Source organism: Daldinia childiae (assembly GCF_008694065.1).
Source record: "Daldinia childiae strain JS-1345 chromosome Unknown Scaffold5, whole genome shotgun sequence".
NCBI classification, from domain to species: Eukaryota; Fungi; Ascomycota; class Sordariomycetes; order Xylariales; family Hypoxylaceae; genus Daldinia; species Daldinia childiae.
In genome coordinates, this window is record NW_022984646.1 from 2,788,953 (window position 1) to 2,810,165 (window position 21,213).

Below are 21,213 nucleotides of genomic sequence, written 5' to 3' on the forward strand. Positions count from 1 at the left end.
TTACTATTGGGTAATAGCAAATTTGGTGTAGGAGGCGTATTGAGGGACATGCTAGCAGGGGTGGATGCCCTCGGGGACACTGAGATATCTCTGTTCTGTTGTAATATTGTCCGCAGACGGGGTGTAGGGACCCGAGCTCGAGCTTGTTGCTCGTCATCCGAAGTGGTATTAAGGATGAGTTGAGGTCTGGCCACCGCAGGCACACTTTGAGGTTTGGTGACGCCTGGACTAGACTCGTCACTAGGGGCAGGCGACGGAAGTACGGTACGCGTAGCCGAAGTTCTATCGCGTCACAGGATGCAGTAGTTAGTAATTATGAATCAAGTAGTGGGTGATTTATCGGGAGAGTTGGGGGGATGATTTAGGTGGAGATCTAGAAAGGGTCGCGACGCGTAGGTGGTGATAGTATTGGAATATAGCTTACAATGTTTGTGGTTGTTGTATTTGTGTTTGTGTTTGTAATGGCGGAGGTTCCGACGGAGGTTGAGGACGACGAGGTTGTCGAAGTGGGGCAGGAGTAGTCGTCGTCACCGGGGTATTAGAGATTGGGACTGAGACGGGCTGGGTTGTCTCGACAATGGGGCGCACAGTCTCCGTGGTGATAGGTTGCTTAGGTGGTTGCGGAGGACGGGGAGAAGGCTTCACGGGTTTTGCGTTCGTAAGCCATGAAGGTTGTCGACGACCAACCCAGGCATTTAGAGTAGAGTTTGAGGCCGCAACTTGTCGGTCCGACGACACATTGGAGTTTATATTTGATCCCGCCCTTGTCTCTGTTCCTGATCGTTGCCCCCCAGTTGGCGCCATCAGTCATTCGTGATTTCTAATAATTTCTCTACAAGTTGACCTTCGTGTCCTCCTCGGTATCGTAAACGTTTAAGTACGGAATACTAAAGTTGGGAAATCATATGTCAATATAATCAATATAAAATAATTACAGAAGAGTCTAATCTAAAGCTATAAAAGACAAATGCAAGAAGAATATACTATGCAGCTAGTTAGAGGAAACAAACGCACCATAAGTAATATAGGAAATAGCAAGAATATATAAGGATAATGATAGAGCGAAATGGAGGCTACGTGTTCGGCTATTGAAGATGCCCATATACAAATGTATATACAAATGGTTGAGTTGTCAAATATCGGCACGGCGGTGGGTGGGTGAATGTAGATAGTGGAAGTTCAAGTTCAAATTCAAGTTCAAATTCAAGGGTCAAGTTCACGGCGGTTGTAGGCGGCTACAAACAATTTGGCAGCCCTGGCAGCTACTGCCGTGCAAGGATGTGACAGTTGGGTCCAAGGCCGGCCTACATGGTACGGATCGACGTTAAGATCTCTAGTATGTACTAGTGTGAGGTTTTGAAGGAAACAACCAAATAACCAAACACTTAAGTTTTGGAAGTTACCCCTAGTATACATATATGTACATACATACATGTAAGATGTATTACGTGCTGTTTACTCCAAGGATAAGGCACTTCCACTGCGGAGTAGTTATTTCGTTAGCGTGCATGAAAAACAATAAAAGCTGCACTTATCTACTTGTAGGTACATGTAAAGCTTGCCCGATTGTTAAAGGTACATAAAGCCTAACCAATTTACGATCACAACATGATGGTACCTAATTCAATTCATCAACTCCTTTGCTTCAGCCAATATCCTATACATATATACCCAAGTATATAATACCTACTTCATGTATGTTTGATATTTGATCTTATACGAACCTAGATATGTTAACCCTTTCAAAACAGCTTTATAAATATCTAAAACAACCGGGTAGACTAATATTTAATTGCCGAGACTACATCATCAGGTACCCTACTTTTAGTAGTCTCGGGATGGTCTCGGGACTGGATTGCAAGGCCGGCCCTTGGCGATCTTGGAAATCGAGCCTTGCCCTGCATGGCCCTGAAAACAACCCAGTGGTGGATATCCTGGTATTCAAGACACATCTTTGAGAAGAGGTCTGAACTCCCGATCAATGTTTTCACTTTACTTGGTTTATGTATTAATCTTAAACCTTTACTTCAAACAGGTTTAAAAACTCAGCAGATATCGAATACGTTTTAATGAGATTGCGTAATTGTTATAAATGCCCATCTCATTTTATATTTCTTAAATTCAGCTTAGCGAACTACCTCGGCCGCCGAAGATTTGGGGATATAAAGTATATAAATACATAAATATGATATTAAGCTAACAGCTTAGTAACCTAGACAAAAGCACATATACACATAAAATTACTCAACTGAAAGGAGATCGGGGTTAATACCAAAAAGAGAAATGAATAACCGAGCATTTGATACTATTAAGAAAGAAGGCATATTCAATGGAGGTATACATAATCCGTACTTATATGTTATACTAAGAACTGTAATATGCCAATAGGTGTAACTACCCTACCTACCTACATTAGTAACTAAGGCGCCTCGGTACGTCCTTCCATACAACATAAAATATACATGGCCCGGTTTTGGTTAGGGAACTTACATGTTTAACGGATAACTGCATATATGTGGATCCATAAGACCCTAGTAAGAAAAAGACCCCTCACAGCTCACTCCGTGATCCGTCCACTAAAAACCCATCCAAACGGGTTGCTTTCTCTCATCCCATCCATCCGCGTTCAAATCCTACAATAGGTTCTTCGTCAAATCTATACCCTCCATATCCTTCAATTCAGTCCTCAAGAAAAAAAAAACACTACATCATCGTCTGCGTTTTCCTTTGAGAGATAGATATTGGTTATATCCCTTTTTTCTCTTCCCCCCCTCTTTACTCCTATGTGCATTTACCGAGCGACGTAGGCCTGTGCCTCGTCCATTCATTTCCCCTAGTCTGGGTTTTTTTTTTCTTGTACTCGCGAATTTGGTGCGACTAGGACGGTAAAAAGGAGGGAACACCCAATTGGACAACGGTCCTCAGGTTCTAGCCAAAACTCGAAGTCCCAAATCCGAAGGCTGAAGGCGACGGTAGAGGCGACATAGATCCACAGCCAAAATAACACGAGACGATTGTACTCCCACCCGACCCTTTCTCGTATATATTATTTTGTAGTAGTCTTTTTTTTTCTCCATATCAAAGGCCGCTTTTATCGATGCATTTCGTCACCATTGAAACATTGTTCGAGTCAGGTCTTCGATAGACTCCGCAGTCCATTCGGAACCAGGAGCCGGATCAGGATCGCCACCTTTTCTTTCAGCCCTAGGTGTTTACACGACCGTTGTTTGAATGCTACTCCCCTGAGTCCGGCGTAATCTTCGAGACCTCACCACGCGCATTCCCGTCGTAGACATCATGGCGAGACCAGACGCTGGTGATATTTTGGTGGTCATCCGTAAGTTTGGTCTCCTTTCATTATTTGAGATATTCGTATCTGCAATTTGGCTATAAAAGATATGGGAAAATTCCAATACCATGGTTTGCGCAAATGAAAAAAAAAACTCCATTTAACGGGGGAAATTTTTAGATGACTTCCAGGCTAGAAGCTCAGACGAATTGAGTCTAGCAAAAGGCGACCGTGTCGAATTAATCGAACGCGATGACGAATTCGGTGATGGGTGGTTTTTGGGTCGCCATATGGTGAATGGTAATAGTGGCTTGTTTCCAGAAGGTAAGCAGCGTTACCGCAGGGAAGACTGCGTATAACTTGCGATAGAATCGCAACTGATCGGTCCTCTGTAGTATATACGCGACCGGCACCAAGGGGTGTCGCGGCTTCACCTACCGCACCAAGACCGATCGCGAGTTCGCTCTCATCCACCAATGGAACATCATCCATATCCAGCCAACCGTCATCGACCACTACACCGACTCAGGATCGTAATTCGACCCCGCAAGCTGCTCCATCTGTTTCACCAAAGGCCACTCCCGTAACCCTACCGCTAAATTCCATAAAATCCGATGGGAAAACGGCACCTGCACCTATAGCGCCTCTCATAAGCAAAAGCTTTGCATACGGTAGTAGCAGTAGCGAAGGGTTAGGTCGTCTCAATGCGCAGAGTCAGGAGAATCCAGTGTTGCATGAGACTTTGACAGTTATCGACGAGCACATCACGGACCTGCACTCGACCCCGCAGAACGGCGCACTCCATCATACAACAGATTCCGGGAGCGAATATAGTTCTCATCTACCGGATCGACTCTCTTATATTCAGGGCGAGGAGACCGACGAGGAGGAAGAAGTCCTGCATACTCGTGACGAAGTCGAAGCTTGGACTGCCGATGACGTGGCAGAATATTTGTTTACTCTCGGTGTAGAGAAGAAGCATTGCGAAGTATTTCAGGACCAGGAAATATCAGGCGAAGTACTTTTAGGCATGGATCAATCGTCGCTATTTCTTAAGGCGTTCGACCTCGGCTCTGTTGGGAGGCGACTAAAGACATGGCAAAAGATAAAAAATTTGCAGGATGAAGTGAGTGGGATTGGCACTCTTACGAGGCGAACCACACAAACTTATGGTAGTGAGGCGGGGTCGGAGGACTTCAAAGTTGGTGGAAGAGTGAGGAGCAGATCAAATACCTTGACAAACTCGCAGAGAGTGGTTTCGTCTGAAAGTCGACCAGGCTCAGTTCATGCAAGACGTCTTTCTCAAACACCAAAAATGGAATCAATGGCGCCTCTAACTCCCAAATCTCCTAGAGGTGCCCAAGATAGCCCAACAAGATCGTCGCATCACAAGAGACCCTCGGCAGCCTCCGTCCGAGAACTGCACCATTCGCGACGGCATTCCTCTACCGATTTTAGACTTGCCCCTCCTGTCAATGCTGGAACACCGAAACTTATATCTTCAGGTACCTTTCCGCGAACCGAACCTTCACATAAGAAACAACCGTCGTTCGACCGCAATTGGACTATGGGTGCAGCTTCTTCTCCCCACCCTCCAAGGCCATTGTCATCAACTGAATTGGGTGATGCTGTGAATGTATCTGATACGGAGGTCGCACATAATCCGGCGCTGGACCTTGATCGTGGCTATTTCTCTGGTACTGAAGTTGATGGTCGAAAACGCAACGTGCTTAAGAAGCGCGAAAGCAACACTGCGCATGCTCACAAGTCAAGTTATACAGAACAGCAACGCGTTAGAAGCGCAACAGCTATTGCCAGGCGTTCTAGGTTCGGAAGTATTGATTCAACCAGAGATTCGACACCTCCGAGCGCCGCGCAAATGTATTACAGTCTATCTGGGGATCATAGACGGACAGCCTCTACTAATACTACCGAATCTGTGCGGCCTATCCCCCCTGCCAAGGATGTTCCTAACCCAACAGTCACCAAGCTTGACGGTGGCTCGCCTACCTCGACGTCGAATCGACAGGCCGTTCATGGCGACTGGATGTCCAATGCCAGTAGTAAGTTTGGTGGCTTGAGGGCGATTTCCGATGCCATGGTTGGTAACACAAAAGTCGGGTCGCCAACCGATTCTTCTACCCAGGCTTCGCCTTTGAGATCTCCATCTAGGGCCGGTTCTAGTACGCCTTCGGGTGGCCCGAGTTTCGAGATTGATTCCCCTGACACAGGAAAAAGTCCATACTCGACGGCTACTACCACCAGTCGCAAGAGCGGGAAAAAGACGAAACAGGAAACAAGTGCTTATCTTCGCGGCCTGCTGAAGATTAGTCCACGCGAAGCAATTAAAGATGCAGATTATAGTGGATGGATGAAGAAGAAAAGCTCACACCTGATGACAACATGGAAACCGCGGCTCTTTGTCCTTAAGGGAAGACGTCTGGCGTATTATTACTCGGAAGACGATACCGAGGAGAAAGGGTTGATCGACATTTCATTCCATCGCGTGTTGCCAGCCGATAACGAACGACTCACCGGGCTACACGCCACATTGACGGGAGCTAGTAACACCCCAATCATGCCGGCCGACAGTAACCTCCCAACTCTTGCAGATAATGCTACCGTTTCGCCTGCCGAGAAGGGTACGGATTCGATGTTCATATTTAAGCTCATGCCTCCCCGAGCCGGACTTTCCAAGGCAGTCAATTTTACCAAGCCAACCATACATTATTTTGCTGTTCCGAATCTACAGCAAGGACGAACTTGGATGGCAGCTCTGGTAAAGGCCACCATTGACCGTGACGATACCCAGCCGATGACAACAACATACCAACAAAAGACAATATCGCTTACCAAAGCACGTGCAATGCGCCACCGACCACCCGCTCTGATGAATCTTGACGAGAAGGTCGAAGAAAGTGCGAAGGATGGCGATGATGAGAAGAAGAACGGCTTGGGCATTTCGTTTGGAGAGGTTGATAGTGCAGTCTCCGGTCTCGAGAAGTTAGGCCTTTCGAAAGTCGATAGCACGACAACTAAGCAGTCGACACTCGATAGTGAGAAGAGCGATGGTGTAGCCATCCTGACTTCTCCTCAGAGCGCCTAGCGGTTTATCATTTGATCCGTAGCGTTGGTGGTTCGGTTCTCCTTTTCTAGGAGAAACCAGACTATCGTCACTTCTCTCTTCGAATTACGGCATTCTATATTTCTTCGTTGAACGATAAGCCAGCCAGCTATTCTTATCATCCAGAGGTTCCTTAGTAAGGGCCAGGAGCAGAGTCGAGGGCCCAGACTTACATATAACATTTTCTTCCCTTTAGCGTGTCATCCATTTTTTTTTTCCTAATTATTCCCCAAATATCCCCCTCATCGATACCTCAGTTATACGAACGAAAGCAAGATATGGATCCAACGACCAGGTAATATAAAGTTAGGGTTACCCTAACTATCAGTAACCTATGAGTCGGTAGGGTGAAGCAGGAAGAGGAGGAGGAATTGAGCATAGTCTCGGGCAACGGTTATTAAGGTGTGCGGCGAGGAAAGACAATGGGATCTTGCGCGTCCGTTGTCCTAAAGACGATGACGAAGACTTGGCTTGCCGCGGATTGCATGGTATAATATTACCCATTGAAGCAGCAATAGATAAGCCTTAATAACAATGTACCATGAAGCATCCAGAAAGAGAGATGGACCTATTAAGGGATGTGTAATGCGCAAATATAATTGCTACTGCTGTTACTATTTGCCCTGTTTTTATATATCATGAGTACCTAGATACCTAAAGTAGGCTGCTGTTGCGCGCCCGTTTTGTCATCTATATAGATGCGTGTATGTATAGTATGTGCGAATAAATGTTAAACTAGCGTTTAAAAGAATAAGTTACGCTTGGTATGTTCATTGAAGCCTGATATCAGCTGGGTAGACTACGATTAGTATTTCAACCCGTTCTGAAATTTAAAAGCCAGAGTCAAATCTCGATCTTTATATTGGTCATGGCTAGCCAAAGATAAACGCACGATTAGTGAACTAGAATAAAACAGCATAGCATGTATTGAGTAGGCAAACACATTATCCATTTTCCTAGTTCCTACCTACCACCGTCCCGGCCCTACGAGGCAGTTTTTAACTCAGGTATCTAACCCTGCTCTGCTCTACCCGGGACGTATGTAAGAAAAGGGGGTATCATAACCATACATGCACTCATAACTCTCCTCATCTTTCTCCATCGTAACCGAACTTCACCTTCGTCCCCATCCTATTATTACAACCCATCCACCCATCATCCATCCTATCCTACTAAACCCACTTATCCTATCCTATTAAACCCATCTTCTTTCCTACTCGTATACCCCCTCTTCCCCTTACTCAAGCGTATGTTTAATAACCTCAATCCACGCCCCCAAGTCCTCCATCGTCTCCAGCGCATGCTCCCAATCGCTCTTCATCCTCTTCCTATTACCGATATCTCCCCCGATATGTCCCATGTCACCGTTGAAGATATTGTCCGTAATGATGTGTACACGGCCTCCGAGCTGGATCTCCATATTGATGTGGGCCGTGTGCGCTTTAAACGGGAACACGAGCGCGATGCGGGGAATGGGGTGGGCCGTAAGCGTAATATCTACCTTGAGGGCCTTATCAACGGAGCTCTTTGCATCAGGTCGCGCCATGAAGTCGTCGAACTCGTTATGTTTGGTACGCGATAAGCGAGCGTCGTTGTCTTCGTCTGCTTCTTTCGCAGTGGGCTTGTCACCCTTGGTTTTAAAGCTGTTGGCTAAGAGGAGAGAGAGGAAGGAATATTGGCGGAGCACGGGGAGCAGCATGACAAGATCCTTCGGATGCGAAAACGGAATTTGGCTGAGGACTTGCCCGTAGACTGGCTTATATATGAATAATGTGTTACGGTGCGCTTTTAAAACGGGCTCTAGCTGAGACTCGCCATGGATATTGTTGATAAAGGTGGGGACTGTCTGTGTGAATACCACCTCGCGCGGCTCGCTAGGGTCGTAGGAGCTGCCGTTAACGATAGGAAATATCAATGCGTCAAATGTAATGTTTGATAGGGGTGCATTGGTTGCCGAAATCTTATAAATCTCTAATGCGACAGCATGCGAGACTACCACCGGTGGGTCAAAGGTCGCCATAAATACGACATCAGGTGGCTTAGGACCGGATAGGCCTACAGTACCTTCAAGCCCATGTTCTTTTGACTCCTCTGAGGGCGGTAAAAGGGTGTTAGGCGGCTCTACCCAATCCAAAACTGGTCCAGTAGCTGAAATCATTTCCTCATCCGTGAGGTTGGATTTCTCAATTCTATCTCCAATCCATTTGTCAGACACCCGTATCGGGCTGTTATAGACCATACTATTGGAAGCTGCACACTCGATCAAAATCCCCCACGTTTGGGCGTCTTCGCTATCTACTGTTGTAGACTTGAGCTTTCTCCTCTCTTTCCAGTAGTCGAGGCTTAAACCGATCCGACCCCGAGTATGCATGAGGGGACATCCATGGCGAAGGCAAAGAGCATAGACTCTTAGGTTTTCATCGGATATATCACTCAGTGATGGATTCTCACGAAGCTTCTGTACATCCCATCGGTGAAGTCTCTCTAAGCTCTCCCAGATGCCTGCTATAGCCTCGTGGCAGTTAAGACCTGGAGAGACACTTAACTTATCTAAGTTAGCTAGACGTTCAAGATTTGCTCTGAATTGTGTAAGTCTCTTGGTCAAGGGACTCTGACCGGGAGCGAGCGAGAGATCTTTTAGAAGGATAGCCGATGCCTTGTCAACGTGCTTGTCAACGCTTGGTATAGAATCTGTATACGCCAAAGCGGCCTGATGTACGATGTGATTAGTAATACCGACTTCGACAGCCACTGTCTGTCCTGCTATGATCAGAGTCTTGGCATTCTCGCCGGCACCTTTCATATCCTCCCATAAACACTCGAGATTAAGGTGAATAGCCAACCTCTCTAGTCCCTGATTGCTCACTCTGCTGCTGTTCTGAGCCTATATCATGGTTAGCCCCCAATTCCAGATCCTAATAATATCAACTATCACCTACCCAAAGGGCCGCAATGACAGCCTCCATTCTCTTTTTTCGATCCTCTTCATCTGTCCGTCCCGCGGCAGCAACTAATCCTCCAACGCTGATATTATCTAAGTTGAGATCGTTTATGGCCATTCCTAAAGTGTTATAAGCAGCAGCAGCGGATGGACTATCGAAGTTTGCTGTTGAACTAGCAGTACCGATCATAGTACCCGAGGTCCCAGTCGCCGGAGATTTCTTAAACTGCTGCGGTGACGACTTAGGCCCGTGAGGAGAAAAAACTGCGGCGTTTTGGGAGTTCGAGAAGGGCGTTGATGCTTGAGGCGTAGGAGCTGCGACAGGGTGTTGGGAGGGCGTACGACCCTGCTGGGAAGGGCCGTGGCGCATCGGAGTCGACATTATGACGGTAGCGACGGTAGCAATGGGAGAAGGACGGTAACCGCAACAGTATTTGGGGCGACTGATTAATGAGTTCGTAAAGATGAGGAAAAAGAAGAGATTATATCAAACTAATACAATCGAAGTAAATGAGAAGAGAATCATAGAAATGCACTAGCGACCAAGAAAATCAAATAAAATCGAGTACGAGACGGACGAAGCGCATTCTCGAATAACCCCGAGGAAGATAACTAGGAAAGAGGTAGGTTAAGATTTACCACCGCTCCATGTGTTAAATATGTTAAATGTGTTAAAGATGAAGGTTAATTCTCTAAGCTTGCATAGTTAATGGAAGCTTACGAAAGTCTCCATTGTGGTTCCCATTTGTACATAGTGGGTGGGGGTGCTGTAAGCTTGACGCGCAAGGGCTAACAGACGCGCTAGTCTTTAGACCCACATATGCTCTACCTTATGTAAGCCACCAATTCCATACATGATTTAATACTTTGGAAATACTCGGTAAAGTCTCTAAACATCCGATTCGTCAGACTTCTACGAACTTGAAGATCGACAGTTCAGCCGCATAGACTACCTAGATCACTGTTTGCAACATTATTCACAACTTATACGAATCATATCGTAGCACAGATAAATGTCACAATTCTACAAATGGCATGCCAATCGTTTTGTAATAATAAAAAATCATTTGCCAACTTAATTAGACAGCAAAAAGCAAACCACTACCTAAGTATTTCCTTAGAGGGTATCATGATTTATCCTGGCAATCAACCACATAACGCTTCCGAATCCTAATGTCAGCTGTAACTCAAGACCGGCTTGATGGAACATCCAAGTCACCATTTCTGTGCCTCGTCAAAATCACACTCAACTCCTACCCCTTTGCCGTCCCCCGGGATGCTATGGCCAAAGTTGCAAGTTGGTTGGCCATGAACGACACCTAATTCAGGATCGTCAATGTGTATGTCGCTTGCCTTGAGAGTGACCAGGTATAAACAAGAGAACCTAACTTGAGAATGTTCTTGAACTAGATGCGCTGAATTGGGGCCAGATGATGATATCTCTGCCCTCTATTGATTCCATATGGTACCAGCCTGTTGTTTAGTTCTCGTTCGTCTGTTTTACGTATCTATATCGCTGTCTGACAAGCCTATCGCTAATGGCTTGAAATTGGAGATCAACTGAGAGCCGAGAAAACCGTATCGAATGGAACCTTCTTTATACACGCAATGCCAGTATTTCCTACCAGTTAGAAATCAGGGCATGTAAAAAGTTATAATCCGACTAAAACATATTAGCTAACCGAGAGTGTAATGATAGGATCACCGGTAACCTACTTTGGAGTAAAAAAATATCCACTCCTTTAAGACTTCACTAAAATAAGGCCAATTTTGCCTCGATATGCCAAGTAAAGTACCGCATACTGGAGAGGAAGATCCTATTCAATATCCCCAGCCCGGCCACTCTTCCTCCCTTAGACAAAATGCGGACGTAGAATAGGGGCGTGAGCACCATGCATCCGATGTGGTGCAAGCAGTGTTACCGGGGTATCTTCCTTAGGCGATAGTTGAACGTTGCTAGTGAAAATGTAATCATAAAAGTCCAGAAAAGAAAAGACTGGGTATAACGTGTGAAACCGGACGCGAGGCTGCCAGACTAGATAAACTAGAGAGGTAGGGATCATCTTCCCCTAATCGCAGGCTCATCTAAGGATATGATAACGTTAAAGAAAAGGGTTGAAACCATGAATGAAGATATTTTCGCGGTATGATAAGAAACGGGTTGTTCTTGTCGTAGAAAAAATCCACCTGAAGACAACTTCATATATCTTCACTCCCCCCTTTTCGGGGTGAACACTTAATAGAAGATATTGGGTAAAGGATCAAAATCCCTCAGTCACACCAGCCGTAGTTGCTTCAGGGATTGGCATCACCTAAGGGGCTATCGCTCCCTGGAGGGGCGCTGTCATCTGGGAACTGGCCGAGGGCTGGCTTCTCTGTCGGTGGAAACGTCTCGCCTGGCGATCGCGGCATTGCATAGCATAGGCACGGTCTGATGCCCGTTTATTCTCCAAGTATTCTTCATAATTTAGCTGCTGCTGAGTGAATACTGGATCGCCGGGGCGTTGGGGTCCTCTAGGCTTTCTCACAGGTCTCGGACCATACGCGATCTGAGCCTGAGCGTGAAGGGGTAGAGGGCTAGGATTTGCGGGACCCGTAAAGCCCTGGCATCCTATATTTGGTGGTGCACTGAGCCCTGGGCCGTACGGCATTGGAGGCGGTCCCATCTGGAATGTAGGCGCCTGTGTGTCATGAACATGCGAAGGGGGTATGAATGCACCATTGCCATTGTGGTGAGATTGAGCATTTGGTATTGTCTGAACTCCTGACCATGGGCCAGGCCCGGATCCCAAGCTGTGAATGCCTTGAATGCCTTGAGTATCTCGAGATGGCCCTTGAAGGACAGGACTCAAGACAAGTTGGCTGGTCATGTTCTGGATATGACTTAGTTGAGCCATAAGACTTGTCTCCAGCATTGTTGGGCGCTGCTGAGACCCTGCCTCAATCCGTGTCAGTTGTGCCTTCAAATCGTCCATGAATGCATAAATCTTTTCTAGATCATCAGCAGTCGCAGAGCGAGTTCCATTTGAGCCGCTATCCGTTGAAGATGTGACTTTATAGCCATTCTGTTCGAAAGGTACATTGTGGCTATGGTCCAGTGGATAGCTGCGAAGATCTGGCTGGTAATTAATACCGAGGCTAGGCGAAATTTGGAACTCGGAAGCTTTTGGGTTCAATGTAGTACCCTGGCTCTGCGATGTTTTTGTACTGATACCGCTGACCCCAGAGTCGTGAGAGACTGATTTGCTCAAAGGTATGTTCTCTTCTAGCCTCTTGGGAGAATTTGAGGGCTTAGTATCAATGACCGACTGCGCGTTGATACGATTGGCGGATGACTTTTGAAGTTTGCTGATGAGAGCATCGAAACGTGCTTGGTTCTTTGCTACCTCGGCCTCGGAGGAGTAGCTGGACTCGTACTCTTCTCTAAGCTTCTCGACTGGAAGGCCAGCTGTACGTGGGCCTTGAAGCATAGCCAAATTCTTCTCGAGCTCCTGGTCGACGCCGTCCCATCCAGCAAGGGAAAATCTCTTGGAGTTCTTGATGACTTGTACTGTGGCAATTGGGAAGGCAGGGTCTCCTATTTTCTTATTGTGCGAGGAAACGACAGGGACTGCTCTTACTGCCATGTCAACTTGACCATACTTGTCGCAGTAGGCATCATCACTGTTTCCGAATTTTGACTCTTCATCTAGGTCATCGTTACACATGATGTTAAATTGCCGGAAGCCCTCGCTAGTGATGGGCGTCAGGGATTCAAGTCGAATCGTGGATATGTTGGTAGTAGGTGAAACAAAAGGGAGAGTTGTATCGTTGCTAGAATATTGGACATCCTCGGAGCTATCAGGCCTAATGTCGTTGTCTGCCGTCACGTAATCTTTCTTGGTTATGGGGGCAGAATGGATGAAATCCGGGTCAATAGGTGTATCTCGGTACCGGCGAACAGTCATCTGATTAGCAAGAGCCGTATCAATAGTGAGCTTCTTGACTTTCTTGCCACCGGCCTTTTGGAACTCGGTCGTTTCCACGGATGCGGTAGCTGGGACTGTGAGATGAGCACCGCTTCCGTTGCGGCGATTGTTTCGCCAATCAGAGTTCATCATGGCTTCGCTCGCTTTCGGCACGGACGGCACTTCGTTCGTTGTGTCAAACTGGACTTTCCGAGGTGGAGCGGAGGCTACCTGGGTGAAGCTCATTCCGGTCGGGATTTTCGACGCAGGATCCTCAATATGAAGATCAGTTCTGACACTGAGCTTAAGGGCGCTGGCCCGTTCCTTGGCCTTACTCTTGGCCTTAAGAATCTGTGCAGCTCGCATGTTGACTAAACTGAAAGACAAAATTTCATAGTTAGCAAATTATGGCATATTACTTCACCTAATCTGAGATTAGGTAGGAACTAGCAGACTTACATCAAGCCGCGTCGTTTTTATAATAAAAGTAATGGTGGCGGGGAGTATGTAGAGCCGTACGATGTCTGCTTCTGTTGCTAAATTATTAGCGCGTTTAACCTTCGAGTTATGGAAGAGTGATGTTACGGACCAGTCAAGTGCATATACCCTATTGGTTGTTCCAGCTGGCGGCAAAGTGACTTGGGTATTCTGAGAGATTGGGCAGTAGACTGAGGAGAACGCGCTTAAGGTTAAGTTAGAGAATTGAACAGTGAATGCTAGTTGTAAAAGGAAAGGGAGGTATTATTAAGTAGAAGCAATGCGCAGGCTTTTGTTTAGTTGAGGACGTATAGTTGGAATATTGTCAGATGTTTGGGATGATGAAGGGGAAAGATTAAGGTAGGGTAAAGTGTAGGTAACCAGCTTATGAATAAAAGGGAACATGGAAATTCGAGAACGGGTAGAAAACTTGTTGGAGGGGTGGAAGGTTGTCAGATCTAGAAAATGGATGCGAAGAATCGGGTGCAAATGTGTAGAACTTGTAGGCGGTAACGTACCAGTAGAGAAGTTTGTGGCCAGTAAAGAGTACTTCGTGTTTTTATGAGGATGACTTGAGAGTTGATATAAAGCCTAGCTGTTGAATACTTTGCTCACTTGATTGACAAATACTCGAGGAAGGGAAGGGTAGAGGTCGCAATTTATAGAAGTTTAAAGGCTCGGAGACGGCACCGCTCGGTAGCAACCGAAGTTTGCTGTTTTTCAGATGCGAGGCAAAGTTTGAAACCTCGTGAGTCAAGGACGAGAGGTAGGAAATATAAGGAAGTAAGTGGAAGAAAAACCTCGAGCACTGTAGATGGACTTCTCGCTCGAAAACTAGCTACCATGTGATTAGTGGTCCGGGCTAATCAATCAATAAAGTCCAAAAAGAGGAAACAACTCCAAAAAAAAAGTCGTTGATTGTCACCAAAGAACGCTGTGCGTCAGAGACCTTGACGGCTGTAAACGGATTGGAAGACGACAAATGTGATGAACTTGAGCTGTAGTCTACGAATCCACCCAATAAGGAGCTGCGAAAGTGGAACCTCACTGTAATGACTCTGGCAGGAGAGGTCACCACCTTAAAGTTGTTTGGTACCTTCCTTCTCATGACACATGCGGTTCCTGCCTTAGGTAAATTATATGATAAGCAGTTGCTGAGGTAGTTGCCATGGTCCAAGCTGCAAATTCAGATACATGTATCTACAACCATTATCAAGGTATGGCTCTTTCCTATTCGCCTTTAGGTACGTAACTGGAGGTACATAACTGAAGGTAATTAATTTAATAGGTCGTGTGCAGCCCATAGACAGCATCTGCTACCTGCTAAGTGAGTTTAGGAGTGAGTCGTCTAGTTTCTACCTTTACTTACATGTCTATGAACCTAATATGTATCGTTCTTCTACCATATTGGACAATACATAACTAGAACCCCTATTATAAGTGATATATGTTTTAACTATGCGTTATTCAAATAGATACAAGCCCGTAATCGTAATATCTCAAGCCATAGACCTTATATAAGTTAACTATCCCAGTTAGCTTAAACTCTTTAAAGTAATAATAATAATCCTATATCTCAATGAACCATAATATATCCTCTAATTTATGGCTGTAATATGCTCTAGAATAGAAACCGAGTAGGATAAACTAATCCCTGGGTATGTTGGCGGATAAAGCTAATTACGATATTAACTCTACTGTTTTTTAAATCATCCATCACCTAACCAGACTGATGTCGTGGTTTAGGATTTGGTTTAGATATGCAGGTGTAACACTTAGGTACTTAGGTATTTGGCTATTTTAATGTTTGCAATAATGTACTTAGGTACGTTGACTTGGGTTTCTTTTATTTTCAATGCTTCATTATGAAAATGTTAGTTTTTCAATCATACATAATAAATCATATTTTGTAACTGACATTGACTTTATATGTTAGTTAGATTAATTTTTTTTAAGGATAACCTCTTCTTTTAGCCTTATATTTTGTTTATATCTTCCAGCCCGACGTTATCACCGAACTCAGCCTCTGCTGTTGGTGGTGGCTATGTTATTGACCGCCAGGTATGGATCCAACATAACTCCACAGCCTCTACTCGATGGCTTAAAATCAACCTCGCTACCCTCTCTCGTACCTGAGAAGAAAAAAATCAAAATACAATACCGATAGTTATATCGCTGTCCATTTAAGAGTCATATAAGTTTATATACATATCTACTAGATTTGTCAAGTTAAAGCTTCGTTATAAACCATGCGTCTTCTCAGTTCCTCGAGCGGGGAAATGAAATTCTTCCCTTCACGTGCCGATATCCCTCCTTATGCCATACTATCACATACCTGGGGCGAGGAAGAAGTGTCGTTTCAGGATTGGCAAGGAGAGCGCGAGAAAGTTAAAAAGATGAAGGGTTTCCGAAAAATAGAATATTGCTGTCAACAGGCAGTCGAAGACGGTCTTGATTGGGTTTGGGTCGACACGTGAGTCTGGTCTAAAAAGCCATTGGAAACACTACGCTTAGGAGTATATATTTACCAAGTTGTAGTTGCTGCATTGATAAAACTAGCAGTGCTGAGCTCTCCGAATCTATCAACTCGATGTTCAGATGGTATAAGGAAGCATCTGTCTGCTATGCCTACCTAGCCGACGTGAAACACAGCCCTCTATCAACGATCGAGAGTCAGATAGCTGAGAGTCGCTGGTATGAGCGCGGATGGACGTTACAGGAGCTAATAGCATCCGAAAACGTGATATTCTACTCTGAGGACTGGTGCCAAATTGGGACAAAGTTACAGCTCTCGGCTCTCATATCCAGTATTACTGGTATCGAGGAGACATATCTGGATAGCGCGAACACACAAAACGCCAGTATAGCACAGCGTATGTCATGGGCGGCAAACAGGAAAACGACGCGTGACGAAGACATGGCATACTGTCTCCTTGGTATATTCGACGTGAACATGCCCCTTCTATACGGTGAGGGTGACCGTGCATTCCTCAGATTGCAGGAGGCGTTGGTAAAGGCGTATCCGGAGGACCACACACTATTCGCTTGGGGAACGGTTGTTCAACGGTTTTCTAGGTGCACATTAACAACCCCCCAAATACTAGGTTACGAACCTATTGAGTACAACCCGGAAGATGATGGGTCACTCCTTGGGCTTCTAGCTAAGAGCCCAGTCGACTTCAAGAGTTCAGGAAGGTTTGTATGCCATTGGGATTATCAATTATATTTTCGTCACTGGAAATCGTATGTAAATTCCAAGTCCGCTTCATTACCTTTTTTTCTTTCTCCCGTCTCACTTGTGAAATCTTCTTGATGGTGCCTAACTCTCTTCAACTTAAAAGAGTTAATTGCTTACTCAAGTTGTTATATAGTCCACGAATGGTGCCAACCGTTGTTGGTTCCTCAATTCATTTAGAACTACCCGTGTTTGAATTTACCGAGTTTACTGAGCCGAATGAAACCCATAGTTATTGCTCCTTTAGTGATGGACTACCTTTGGGGCGGCAGCGAGAAATGAAATCCGCGATACTAACATGTGGGTATTACGATGAGAACGAATTTATGTTAGTTAGCATTCCTCTCATTACCTGTTCGGGTAGCTATGGACGCACGCAACAGATTGTTATCAACGAATCTACTACACTTAAAAAGTTCCCGTGCTCAATGCTGAATATTCACTGCAGCAAACTGATCGTCGAACGTCAGCCTTGTTATCAGCCGCATACTGGAGATATAATCATGAGGAGACTTGTATCTTCCATGAACTTTAAGACTTTTCGTACCGCTGAGACCATCGAGAAACAGCAATGCAATTCTATCTTAAAGGAAATACGTCCGACACAGGGTCGTATCGTGGCTTTTCTATTTCAGTATGATATCACCATAGGTTTGGCGATATGTATAAGTCGTGTGGGGGAGCGCCATAACGGTACGGATAAGTTACACTTTATCGTGCTGCACATAGATGCCACTGCTATGGCAGAAAACCGAAAGGACGAAGAAGATCAAGGAGATGCGGAAGAGGCAAAGCTGGCATTTACGGAAACTCAGTACGGATACGCCAATAGGACCTTGGAATTTTTATGGGATAATTGGCATAGCATAGAGGGCGGGAGAACAATGGGATTTCCTGACCAGTATGCAATTATAGGAAGTAGGTATGGGCCCAGTGTGCGCATCGCCACGGAACGGATATATATTGGGGATGATCCCGAGCAGCCCATCGACATAGTAGATATTATAATCCAGCCTCAGCTAAACCAAAATTATTTTTTTCCAGATTGGAAAGGGAGAGTGGATTATGGTAATATGCGGGAGGACGATGGATACATTTGGAGGGATGAGACTGGATGGCGTAAGATGAGAAGGGACGAGACGAGCTCAGAAGAGTTCAAACAGAATGAGACAAACTCAGATGAGCACAAATGGAACGAGAGACTCCTAGAAGAACCTGGGCAGGAGGAGGCGAGAGGAGACGAACGCAGGCGGGACAAGATCTCGAGACTGGTTCGGAGAGGGCTAGCTCGGATAAGATGACCGATGAACAATCCCCTCTTCTCCGCCCCCTTAGTCCCTATGTATGATTACGTTGTTCCTGAAATGTCTAGGTACCTTTCACTTAGTGCTGTATATATTCTTATAAAAGTCTAGAAATGTATTTTCAACACTTTCAAATTATGGAATAGCGAGCGAATCAAACCACTAATATTACACTGGGCATATAACGTAAGTGCCTAATCAAAATAGGCACCTCACCCACAGATCACGAAATAAGACAAAAGAGTATTAATTATATATACGTGAATGCTTTTTTCCATTTTCCTGTCTAGCCCCTAAACTAAACTAATAAGGGTACCGTACAATACGCTATGGCACGGTTGAAAAAGCAGTCCATACGAAAACATGCTCTTAACAGAGCAATAGAGACCATTCTAATGGAACGAGGGACAGCTTAACCCTGCATCTTCCTTCTCTTGCCGACCTGGGCCGAGAAACCGGTCTTGATAGCGGTGACGGACCGACGGGATCCACACGAGTTGCACGTGATGAAGTAGAGACGGTTCTCTCCCTTGTTGAGTTCTGTGTCGGGAGATCGACACGTCTTACAGGTAACATACTCAACTATAACCTAGTTAGAAATACCGTAGACAAAAACAAATACGACGAAAGAACAAGGGGAGGTGACTTACTGATGTATTTTCGCAGGACGTTCTCGATTTGCTTCTGTTGGAATCGACCCTTGATAACTAATCGTCTGCTACCGTCGACGGAACCGTTTGTACCTAACTCGGCGAAGAGGTAGGCGGTGACGTGTTCCTCGCTTCGCTTCATTCTCTTGGTAATTTCCTGGATGTTGGCGAAGATAGTCTTCTTGTTACCTTCACGTAAACACTGAGGAGGTGGGATCTTGTAGCTTCGTGTGCCGCTGGAGGCGTGATCCGGGTTCTTCTGAGCCAATAGACTAAAGAAGCGGCTGAGGAGCAAATCGTAGCTGATCGCCTTAGTCTCATCGTGACTCCAGATACCAGTTCCTTTCTCCATATCTCCGCTTTGCTCTTCGCCTTTCGTGTCGGCAGCACCCTCCGCACCGCCCTCCTTATCGAGGTCGAGCGCCGCGAGCTTGGCAGCGAATTCGTCGCCTTCGTCGGCTTTGGTTGCCTTCTTCTTCTTCTTCTTCTTCAGGGCTAAGTCTAAACCACCGGTATCGGCAGCTCCGTCGGCGGCACCGCTTGCCTCTTCTCCCTCGGCATCCTCGGTCTTCTTAGGCTTCTTCTTTTTCTTCTTGAGAAGATCAAGACCGCCTTCTTCGGTGGGAGGGGCAGCGTCTTCGACGGCAGCTTCTCGCGCATCAGTAAAAGCCTCAAGAGCGGCTGAGAGCGGCGGCGTACGAGGTGTATGGGATAGGGCAGTGTCCTTTGTATCTTCGGAAGCCATGGTGACTATCTTGCCGTCAGGCTCAACTACGAGAGCTTCGGAATTAAAAACGACGGATTTTCGCTGTTTACGGTCGGGGATTGAGGGACGTTGTTCCTGCTAGTTACAGTTATGTCAATAAAGAATGTCTTAACCGGTCCTATCGAGGTAAAGAAATGAAGTAAATAGGAATCCGCCGGTCGGAGGATATTTAAAGTTGGTTGGTGTCGAAATGAAATCCGATGGTCCAGGAGTTGAACGTTGGATGTGGGAAGGTATGACTGGAAAGTATGACTCTGAGCGGTGGCTTGTGTCTCGGAATTTTCAATGTGGCTCCAATGTATAAAGTAGTGGGGCCCACAATTATATCCTATGGAATTGGAGGGGCAAAAGTATTGGTCTTATCGGATCCCCTTGTTGCTGCTTAGTGGGGGGAGGGTACCTAAACCGAGTACATGCAGGAAGTACCATAGGATATGTAGAGGATAGAAGGGAGACCCAAGAAGGGGGTGCAGGTGGTGACAGTGCGGCTGCAAACACCGGTCCCGATCGATAAGTGAAGTCAAAAATGATCAGGCAAATTGTATCCAGCACCTGCGATCTAAATGGAGAAGTTGTGAAAATAATGAGATATGTCAAGTTAAACTTACAGTATCTGCTGCATCTGTTGCATCCATCCTTGCTGTCTTTCTATATTTGACCTTGCTTTGGTTTTAGCCTTTTGTTAAAAAAGAATTTAGGTTGTGTCACAGTAATTGTCGACGCCCAAGAAATAATATTGATGTTGTAGGACGATATCTGTGGCGATCAATATAGTGATGGTGGGTTGACACTCGAATTGGTGATAGGAAGCTTCCTCTTAATTTTAGCTCAACCCGGATGATTTTTTGGAAATGACAGAAGTTGAGGTTGTTGAAGTTGGATAGATCGAAAAAGAAAAAAAATTAGGAGCGCAGGAAGATCCTATGACGTTTGAGCCCTACGATGGAGAGAAATGCATATCAATTTGTTGCCTTCAACTTTCTCTACCGCCTCATTGGAGTACCTACCTTAGGTACCTACTTCTGAATCTCATCCAACCCCAATAAGGAGTCCCCAGGGTTGATAGGTAGAAGAAGACTTAGGCAGGCTTATGACTCAGCAGTTTAATTGTCTTACCACCCCACGTTACAGCATCTCATCATTCCCCCACTAAATGGAAGTAAGCTCTCCAATAACAAGTTGACTTTGGTCGGCAAGTGTTCTACGTATTTGATTGGCCTTAAAGAAGGTACGTATTTCGGAGCTAACACCAGATAGAAGCTTAGTAGCTTACCTCCAACTTATCAACTACCACAAACAGAAGGGGCGTCACTTAATACAGCAACTTGCACCTTTAGGTATTCTGCTTATTTCATTGCATTCGCTATTCAACTTTGATTGTGTATTGGGGATAAGCTAGCCGCCCCCCCAAGCTGGTGAAACCCAATGCATCGGATTTGTTAGCAATAGCGACTAGTCCCGCCGCTTTCTCGCGAGCTTT

General features: G+C 45.6%; 5 protein-coding genes across 5 annotated transcripts; 2 read left to right on the forward strand and 3 right to left on the reverse strand.

The window, feature by feature from the left end:
* Window positions 1–3,297: 3,297 nt before the first annotated feature.
* GL218_05886 (Protein BOI2) lies at window positions 3,298–6,395 on the forward strand (the record flags this gene model as incomplete). Its single annotated transcript, XM_033582578.1, has 3 exons — window positions 3,298–3,337; window positions 3,470–3,613; window positions 3,685–6,395. The coding sequence occupies 3 exons, from the start codon at window positions 3,298–3,300 to the stop codon at window positions 6,393–6,395; spliced, it is 2,895 nt and encodes a 964-aa protein (XP_033434523.1).
* A 1,255-nt stretch (window positions 6,396–7,650) lies between these two features.
* On the reverse strand, window positions 7,651–9,736 carry GL218_05887 (putative glutamine synthetase protein; the record flags this gene model as incomplete). The annotated part of the gene is made up of 2 exons (XM_033582579.1): window positions 7,651–9,297; window positions 9,353–9,736. 2 exons carry the CDS (start codon window positions 9,734–9,736, stop codon window positions 7,651–7,653), a joined length of 2,031 nt encoding a protein of 676 aa, XP_033434522.1.
* A 1,930-nt stretch (window positions 9,737–11,666) lies between these two features.
* On the reverse strand, window positions 11,667–13,667 carry GL218_05888 (uncharacterized protein; the record flags this gene model as incomplete). The annotated part of the gene is made up of 1 exon (XM_033582580.1): window positions 11,667–13,667. One exon carries the CDS (start codon window positions 13,665–13,667, stop codon window positions 11,667–11,669), a length of 2,001 nt encoding a protein of 666 aa, XP_033434911.1.
* Window positions 13,668–16,027: 2,360 nt separating this feature from the next.
* On the forward strand, window positions 16,028–16,939 carry GL218_05889 (Vegetative incompatibility protein HET-E-1; the record flags this gene model as incomplete). Its single annotated transcript, XM_033582581.1, has 3 exons — window positions 16,028–16,251; window positions 16,317–16,853; window positions 16,900–16,939. The coding sequence occupies 3 exons, from the start codon at window positions 16,028–16,030 to the stop codon at window positions 16,937–16,939; spliced, it is 801 nt and encodes a 266-aa protein (XP_033434516.1).
* Window positions 16,940–18,729: 1,790 nt separating this feature from the next.
* Window positions 18,730–20,368, reverse strand: GL218_05890 (putative eukaryotic translation initiation factor 2 subunit beta; the record flags this gene model as incomplete). The annotated part of the gene is made up of 3 exons (XM_033582582.1): window positions 18,730–18,899; window positions 18,968–19,811; window positions 20,342–20,368. The coding sequence occupies 3 exons, from the start codon at window positions 20,366–20,368 to the stop codon at window positions 18,730–18,732; spliced, it is 1,041 nt and encodes a 346-aa protein (XP_033434876.1).
* Window positions 20,369–21,213: the final 845 nt, after the last annotated feature.